This window comes from Erythrolamprus reginae, chromosome Z (assembly GCF_031021105.1).
Source record: "Erythrolamprus reginae isolate rEryReg1 chromosome Z, rEryReg1.hap1, whole genome shotgun sequence".
NCBI lineage: Eukaryota > Metazoa > Chordata > Lepidosauria > Squamata > Dipsadidae > Erythrolamprus > Erythrolamprus reginae.
In genome coordinates, this window is record NC_091963.1 from 41,088,101 (window position 1) to 41,097,626 (window position 9,526).

The 9,526-nt window shown below is 34.0% G+C and overlaps 1 protein-coding gene across 2 annotated transcripts in view; it reads left to right on the forward strand.

Annotated features, from left to right (window-relative positions):
* The window catches only part of AHR (aryl hydrocarbon receptor), an 83,412-nt gene extending 74,126 nt beyond the window's left edge, over positions 1–9,286 (forward strand). For both annotated transcript variants that reach the window (XM_070726523.1, XM_070726524.1), the window contains 4 exons: positions 544–653; positions 1,342–1,483; positions 3,591–4,857; positions 6,558–9,286. In XM_070726523.1, the coding sequence (XP_070582624.1) occupies positions 544–653; positions 1,342–1,483; positions 3,591–4,857; positions 6,558–6,710 (1,672 nt within the window). In that variant the 3' untranslated portion in view covers positions 6,711–9,286. The remainder of the gene's footprint in view (positions 1–543; positions 654–1,341; positions 1,484–3,590; positions 4,858–6,557) is intronic.
* The last annotated feature ends 240 nt before the right edge of the window (positions 9,287–9,526 follow it).

The following is a 9,526-nucleotide window of genomic DNA, read 5'->3' on the forward strand; positions in this document are numbered from 1 at the left end:
ATACCCAAAAAACATGTAAGCATAAAAGTGTGATATTCATATTCTTAAGTCTTTTATTAGGGATTCTGAAAGATCCCTCCCTTTTAGAATTGCCTCTTGAGCATTATTAAAAGAGATGGCAGCATTGTGTGTAACACTTTCTCAACCCAAGAACCTGTTTTGCTTTTGGCAGCCGGTAAAAAGGTTGCTTTAATCTCTGCTTAGAGGGTGATATGCCCCAGAACATTTTTTTTCTTTTCCCCCAAGGTTTGGAAAAGTCATAAATCCTGGTCAGAACAGCCCCTGCCGATTCTGTACAGTCCAAGGACTAATATCTTGAGATAGTAACTGCAGACAGCCAGACCGTGTTTCACTTTTTCCCATTATTTAAACAGATGCTCTGACATTTCCACTCATTCTGTTGTGAAGAACAGTTGTAGTAATGTTCTTGCTTGTAGCTGATCTTTCCAATTGACCTCTTGAATGCTGATACTGATGACTGATGTGGTTAGTATTTTTTTTCTCTGAGTGACTGATAAAAAATGTGTCAAATATATCTTGCAGGGGAAGAATTGTGCTGGGTTACACTGAGGCAGAACTTTGCATGAGAGGAACAGGATACCAATTTATCCATGCAGCTGATATGCTTTATTGTGCTGAGAACCATGTCAGAAGTAAGAGATATATATTGATGAAGTCTTGATAAGGAGAGAAATAAGTGCCAGACTAAGTTTTTAAGTATATCCTAATGTACATTTTCTTTTCTTTTCAACTTTCCTTTATACATCTCCTTTTACTAAGCATAAGTTTATGTTAGAGGAAGCAGTATTTTAATATGCCCATACGTGTTTTGATCTCATCCCACTCTGAATTTTCTGCTGCTAGATTCATTTTCAGTTAGAGCATTTTATTAAGGAAAAACATAGAATGTATTACAGTATTTTGCTGTACTTAAATATTTTTAAATTAACATTTCATGGTAATTGATTGAACTTCCACTGAAAATGATTTATCAGAGACACTCTTCCCTTTTCCTTGGTGAAAGTATTGTCATCATGTTTCACTTGTTCTAATAAACAGTTCTGTGTTTCAGCAATACAGAACAGCAAGTAAAAGGTATATTTTAATATTTAAATATTGTTCCTCTATTAAATGATGGACAATATTGATTGGTTGATCTATTGAGTGCCAGACCTTTTGTAGGTAATTATTAGGGTATTTTAAGAGAATTAAGATCTTCAATTTTGTTTTCACCTAAGTTGTAGTTTAGCTCAGCTGCTAAAAATTTGATGAAAATATACTAATAAATACGAATATTAAATCTAATTAAATTAATTGAAATATTTCTGTATTTATTTTTAGTGATAAAAACTGGAGAGAGTGGTATGACAGTGTTTAGACTTCTTACCAAGGAAAATAGATGGGCCTGGGTTCAAGCAAATGCTCGTTTAGTTTATAAAAATGGAAGACCAGATTACATCATTGCCACACAGAGACCTCTTACGTAAGTAGCTGCCAAAATAAGTTTATTATCAACTCCTAAATCAGCATATATTAATATAGATCAGGGCTGGCTTCATTATTATTTCATAAAGGTATATTTGATGATGAAAAATCCAAAATGTTCCTAATTTATATAATTAGTATGGTTTGTTTTAAAGTACCGTAAATAATCTGAAATGTGTACAGAACTCCTGAAAAATCATAGAATTGCCATTAAATTTTTATTATTGTTTGTAGACATTTTATATTTCACATAGTTCTTTGTGGTTGCAATCATTTTTATAATCTTTTAAATAAATGAAGATTTGTGGCCATTTCAAATATTTTCCTTTACTATTTTATGTTTTTAGATTTGAAACAAAAATGCCTCATAGAAGCCAAATGTTTAAGAATCAATCCTTAAAGGAATCCTTTTTATAAAATAAAGTGGGTGGAATAAAATTGAATAACATTATTAATAGAAAGAACATCCACACAATAAATGTTGATTAAAAAAATAGTTCCTTATGACATTAAAGAATGAATGGACAAATTTCACACAGAAAATAGATTAAAATGTAAAAACAGAAAATAGATTATGTACAAATTATAAATATGCTCAGCCATTTCCCCTTTCTGAATTTTAATCCACTCTTCTTGTAATCAGTTTTTTTAAAAAAAAATTCTGTGCGATAGCATTGGAGAAAAGGGAATAATCATTTAAAAGCAAACAAGTAAACAAAAAAATCTCAAAACATTGAACTGTTGTAACACAGTGGTTAGAGTGCAGTACTGTAGGCTACTTCTGCTGACTTCAGGCTGACTGCAATTTGGCAGTTCAAATCTCACCAGACTCAAGGTTGACCCAAATTGTTGGGGACAATATGCTGATTCTGTAAACTTCTTAGAGAGGTCTATAACGCACTGTTAATGGTATATAAGTGCTATTGCTATTGTAAGCTTAATTTTTAAAATTAAAAATGAAAATGAAAAAGCAAATAAGCTTGGTTTGGAAATACAATTCTTGATGGCAAAGAATTATACAGTGATCAATTTAATAATGTGCCCCCACTATCCTGCAAATGTTATTTTTACTAATTTATTATTTATTTATTAATCAGATTTGTATGCCGCCCCTCTCCGCAGACTCGGGGCGACTCACAGCAATAATAATACAATGTAAACAAATCTAATATTTAAGTTAATTTTAAAAAAAATTTAAAACCCCAATTTAGAAACCAATCATACATACTAGCATACCATGCATAAATTTTATAAGCCTAGGGGAGGGAAAGTGTCAATTCCTCCATGCCTGACGACAGAGATGGGTTTTAAGGAGCTTACGAAAGGCTAGGAGGGTGGGGGCAACTCTGATATCTGGGGGGAGTTGGTTCCAAAGGGTCGGGGCCGCCACAGAAAAGGCTCTTCCCCTGGGTCCCGCCAAACGACATTGTTTAGTTGACGGGACCCGGAGAAGGCCAACTCTGTGGGACCTAACTGGTCGCTGGGATTCATGCGGCAGAAGGCGGTCCCGGAGATATTCTGGTCTGGTGCCATGAAGGACTTTATAGGTCATAACCAACACTTTGAATTGTGACCGGAAAGTGATCGGCAACCAATGCAGACTGCGGAGTGTTGGTGTGACATGGGCATATTTAGAAAAGCCCATGATAGCTCTCGCAGCTGCATTCTGCACGATCTGAAGTTTCCGAACACTTTTCAAAGGTAGCCCCCTGTAGAGAGCATTACAGTAGTCGAGCCTCGAGGTGATGAAGGCATGAATGACCGTGAGCAGTGACTCCCGGTCCGAATAGGGCCGCAACTGGTGCACCAGGCGAACCTGGGCAAACGCCCCCCTCGCCACAGCTGAAAGATTTACATTTATTTACATTTCTTATGATTTCATAATTTATAGCTTCTGCATAAAATTTTGTAACCTCCTATTCTATACGATTTAGATATGGTCAAACTCATTTTAATAATCAAATTAATATATTGTAATCTATTTATAATTATTAATCTAGATTTTCTATTAGATTATTTCTGTGTATACCTATGGTAGATATTTCACTGCATCCTTCAGTACTGATATTCAATTAAGTTTACCCTCTTTGTGTTTTTCAATTCAGAGAAGAAGAGGGGGCAGAACATTTACGAAAGCGCAATATGAAACTCCCTTTCATGTTTGCTACAGGTGAGGCTGTATTGTATGAAGTAACATTTCCTCAGCCTGGTATAATGGATTCATCTCAGACAAAGGTTAAAAGTGGTATTGGAAAAGGAGCTGCTTCCAAAGCTGCACTGTGCAAAGAATCTGTTGACCCCAGTTCACTTTTGGGAGCAATGTTGCAGCAAGATGAATCAGTTTATCTTTGCCCACCTGCTTTAAATAAAATCTCTCTTGAGAGGGACTTTTTTGCAGACACTAGAGGTGAATTGAACAGCATGATGGCCAGAAATTGGCAGGATGCTCTTTTATCAGCAGAGAATAATAGCATCCTCAAACAAGAGCTGGCTGATTGCCCTCAGGATAGTAACTTGATGGTCCCTGAAGAAAATATAGAGCTTTTTCAGGATAACAAAAATAGTGAATTGTTGAATATCATGAATATTCTCGAGATTGACTATGATGATATAGACCTTACTTTTCAGCAGGATGATGAGCTTTTAAAGAATGATTTTGCTGGTGTGGATGACACTAGAGATGGTGACATAACTGATGAAATCTTAACCTATGTTCAGGAGTCTTTAAATAAGACCGATGTCTTGTATTCAAGTTGCCAGCAGCAGGAGTCCATGTTTCAGAATTCTGCTTGTTTAATGCAGCAGCAAATAGATCAACAGCAGATACCAACAATGATGGGACAGCAGCTGTCACAGCAGCTGCCACAGCAACAGCAACTGTGCCAGAAGATGAAGCACATGCAGGTAAATGGGATGTTCACAGACTGGAACTCCCTTAGCAGCTCAACTCTTAACACTTCCCAACAGCAGCTACAACCATTTGACTTTTCTGACATGCAAGAAATTACTCAGGAGTTCCCTTACAAATCTGAAGACAGTACAGCATCATATGCCTGTAGAGAGGAATATACTCCTTTCAAGCAATCTACCAGCATGATGCCACAATTCCCAGATTTTACAGAGGTAGACTTTTTCACTGAAAACTTTAATCTGTCTACTTTTCCAAGTTCTTCTGATTTAGATTTTCTCAACTGTTTCCAAGTCCCTGAAAGTCAGTCCTGCGACCAGAACTCTCAGCAAGTCGCAGAACCTTCAGAGGCATGCTATGCTGGTGCTTTGTCAATGTATCAGTGTGGGTCTGAAGCCCAGGCAAACAGGTCAGAGCAAATGCAGTATGATCCTGTATTATTGGAACAAGAGCCATCCAGCAAGGTATGGAAAAATAACGTTTTTAAAAAAGTCTTGTAGAGTTTTTGACCATTAGATTTGCTCACTGCTATAGTAAGCTAAAATATAGAAAATTCCAGTTTATATTCTGAATATTGTTCTTCTATTATTTGTGCAATTAATAATAGTCAGAAATTAACAGGGTTAAAATAATACATTATGTACATAACCAGGACTTCTGAACAATCAAGGTTCTTTTCTGATTGCTGACTACTTGGGAATAGTAGGTCAGCAATTCTGTCAAATTTCTAAAAGTCTTTATGCCTAACCATTGTAAATCTTAAAGCAAACAATATTGTACAAAATTAACAGATAATCATCCTTTTAAAATGTGCTTGAAAATGTCAATTGTTTTGTTGTGCTTGGGGTTGTTTGAATATTTAATGGATTAGTCCGAAACAACGTTTTATTAATTAATTAATTAATTCAAATTGCTCTTGAAAGCATATTTCAAATTTACTTTCTAAAATGCCTGAAAAGAAAGGCACTCAAATAGTAGGAGGGCCATAGGAAGCATATAAGAGAGCTCTGTTGATGTGCCTTTGAACTCTGCCCTATACTACATCTGATTAATCACTAAGATAGGATATTCATTCATCCATTTAGAATCGTGGTCTAGTTCAAGAAAATAGCAGAGCTAAAAGCAAGTGATACCAATAAGACTCAGAAGTAACACATGAAGTAAACAAAATGATGTGGAAGTATACTCCAAATAGAAACTCTAGTAATAAATAGTAAAATAAACAGGAAATATATTTTTAAAACATATTTGTCAGGCCCTGAGAAAAACCTATAACAAACAAGCTAACCTGAGATATAGCTCACAAATGATCTTTTCCTCTGTTTAAGTCAGGTAGCTGTTTCCCCCCTAGAGGCCAATGTAACAGCCAACAGATGGGCTACTGAACATGAATATGACAGCAAGTCAAATAGCTCTGCTCATGCCAGTACAGTCTGTTCACACTGTAATGTCCCAGGGACCAGACATCATCATCATTAAGATGTCATAAATATTTTATAAAGCAAGATTTTTATTGAAAAGAGAGACAATTTTTTGTTGTTATTATTATTAGTTACAAAGTTGTGTCCGACCCATCACAACTCCATGGACAACGTTCCTCCATGGACAACGTTCTCCTCTATATCCTCTGGAGTTCATTTAAGCTTATACCTACTACTTCAGTAACTCCATCCAGCCACCTCATCCTCTGTCGTCCCTTTCTTCTTTTGCTCTCAGTCTTTCTCAGAATTAGGCTCTTCTCCAATAAATCCTTCCTTCTCATTAGGTGGCCACAGTATTTGAATTTTATTTGCAGGATCTGACCTTCTGAAGGATTTCTCTCTAGGATTGACCAGTTTGATAATCTTGCAATCCAAGGGACTTGCGGGAGTCCAAAGGAATCGCAAGAGATGAATACTTCTTTATTAATAATGGAATAGCTAAATATAATTAAATAAAACTCCACAGTGGCCTGAGGATAAGACAAAAGCATGGCCCAGTAGAAAAGTGGAGCATGAAGGATTAACCACTCCTAAATTAACTATCACGTTGATTTAACTTTTCATAAGGAATAAATTCTTATTGATTTCAGTGCAACCTGGAACAATTAGTTAAGTCCAATTCTTTCTGTTTAGGTAATAACATTGGATGATTTATACTTAACAAAAGTTTCTCTGTTTTCCAGTTTCAGAGTATGTTTGCGGAAGAAAGCTTGCGTGATGATTATCTACAGCAATTAAATGTTGTCAGCACTCAACCTGGGACACATCTTCAGCCACTTCATAATTCAACAGAATCTAGATCATTCTCAGATTTTGCATCTAATGGTTTTCTGTAGTTCAACAGCAAAGTCCTGCAGAGGGTTTGATCAAGACTCTTAAGTGGAGAATGAAAATCAGATGTTGCACTTAATATGCATGCATATACAATATGAAATTCAAAACTTGATATTTATATGTGGAAGTTGGAGCTATTCTTATAGCCTAAAAGTGTGCACATGTCAGTGAGAGTATGCACCATTGTAATATAATTGCTGCATCACATGTAGAGCATAAGATAAGGCAAATGGTTTTATTGTTTTACAAATAAAATGGATATTCTGAGAATCTTATTTGGAATAGCATAAACATTTCATACATTACTTCAACCTTTTTTGAACCTGGTGTTCTAGTCGGAAGAGCAAGTAAAACGTATAGTTTAATTGTGTACTTGCTTATGATTTTCCATTCTTTTATTTTACACTTCAGGTTCTAGCACTTTAATAGACAGTTTGATAGGAAAAAAATGAAATGCAGTTTTAGGTTTTGTACAACAAATTTCATTGCATTAATTCTTTACAGTTAGCCCAAGTGCCTCACAAAGTAGCTTCATTCAAAAGGCACTTGTAGGAAAGAAGTTATTCATTATGAAAACTATTAATCTGCATTTTATGGCTGTTCTTTTGTTGCTGTAGTTTATTTGAAAGCAAAGGATATTACTTTAGCTTTCTATTTCTACTAAGTATAATTCTGCTTTTTTTTAGGGCTTCAGGTAAGGTTTCTTGTAAGAGATTAAGATTTTTTTATTTTATGTTCAGTTGGTTTTTTGTATTCTTCAGGTAGAACAGGGTAAAACAGGCATCTTGTAGGAGTATTCATCTCCTAAAAAATGTTTTTGAATTTCATATATTACAGGAAAAAACATGTGCCTTATCTTGTGTTGCAATGCTTACTCAGAAGTCTTTTTTTAAGCATAACCCTGTTCTATGCAAATAATTCCATTAAAATTGTTATTGAATGGTTAATTTTTTTAAAAAAAATAGCATAAATAGCAGTAGTAAATATTATTAACTTTTTCTTTAACTAACATTTCTACACCGTGTCACATATTGATCAGCTGCTGTTTCCTTCCTTCTGTTTCAGTGGGAAGTGTCCACTGACATTAAACATCCCTGATGATTGCACTCTGAAAGAAAAAGCTCTTTCTATTTTGCAAATTCACTTTAAATGTCTTTGTTCACCTGATAAAATTTAAAAAATTATTTTAATTCAAATTTAGAAAGAAATTATCCTTGCAAGAGAAAGGATATTTTTAAATTTTGTTTTAAAATGTAAAGAAAAATCCTAGTATTAGGGATTTTTTTAAACCTGAAGATTTTTTAGTAATGTAAGCACCAATGTTTGGTGTTTTGTAGTAGTTTTAAGTGAGGGCAGGAAATATACATGTACAGGCAAATTAATGCCAATATATGATGTGTAGTTAACATATAATAAGTTCCATTTATAACATTATAAAATACTTTAAAGAAGTTAATTTTAAATTGTTATCAATACACATAACATATATTGAATAACTGTTTATCACAAATTACAGAATAGTGTTGGGGTTTTTTTTAATGAAAATACTGCCTCAGGAGTATGTTCAGATTTTTGATGAAATAGCTGTTTCGGTCAAATTTAATTAAAAGAATACAAGGAATGTTTTGTAGGGGCATGACGGTAGGTGACTTGGTTTCAAGTGATTAAAATGTTACATTAAAAAAATGCTTCCCAAATTTATGTAATACTGATTTGGCAAAGATTGTTAAGTAATTTGTAAAACTTTGAGTTTAATAACTAGCACAACTTTTAAAGAGCTTTAAAAATTACTTTTTGATTGCATACTGCAATCAAATAACATTCATAAATAAACATGATTTTATAACCATATTGTCTCATAAGGCACTAGAGGCTTTGCTCTGCCCATCCCTAAATTTATTAGTTCAGTAGTAATTTAATTATTTCTGAAAATTTCATACGGTCTGTTTTCTAAATGTTTTCTATTGCTTAAAAACATATGATTGCTATTATCATTACAAGAGTAATATTAACAATCAGAAAACCTACTTTAAAAAGTCAAGGTTCAAAGGGATAGCATACTTTTTATATAAAAAGAAAAATGTGGGGAAAACCACAACAAAAAGTTTCTGTGTATCATTTCACTGCTATGCCAAATATTATCCAATCACATAAGTGCCAAGGTTGCAATACAAACTGTGTGCTGCCTTATTGTAAGTTAGTTTATGTTATGCATAATATCAGCTGTTTTTCTTCATTAGGTTGTGCCTATATACAACAAACCTGTATTTTGGTGTTGCACTTTTGATCTACATCATATTCTTAAAAGCAATGAAATCCTGACTTTGTCGCTTGAAAACTTACCTGTCTTCCCCTCATTCCAAAGAAATTATTGTCTAGTTTTAATCAGTATTAGTACACCCTTTTAAAGATGATGTCTTGACTTTTTCTCTTTCCCTTCATTCCCCATTCCCTATTTGTCTATGTTTTATGGTATACAATTAATTTCTTCTCTGTAAGGTTATAATTTTGTAGTGCTTTTAATGAGCTTCAGTAAAACTTGTAAAGCTTAATATATGGTAATAAAATATCTCCTGAATACACTGACCCATAATTTATTTTACAACACATCATACTTTGCTTTCTTTATGAAAAACACCTTATTAGGGAAAAATACAGATATTTGATACTGTGTCATCCAACTTAGTTTTCAGAAGTGTTTCTCCTTCAGCAATTTTTTGCATAAATCTCTCGATCCCTTTGGCAGCCAACACGAGAGCTATACTCACTGACTATAGTTTGTTTTTCAATAATAACATGTTTTGTGAACACATCAAAT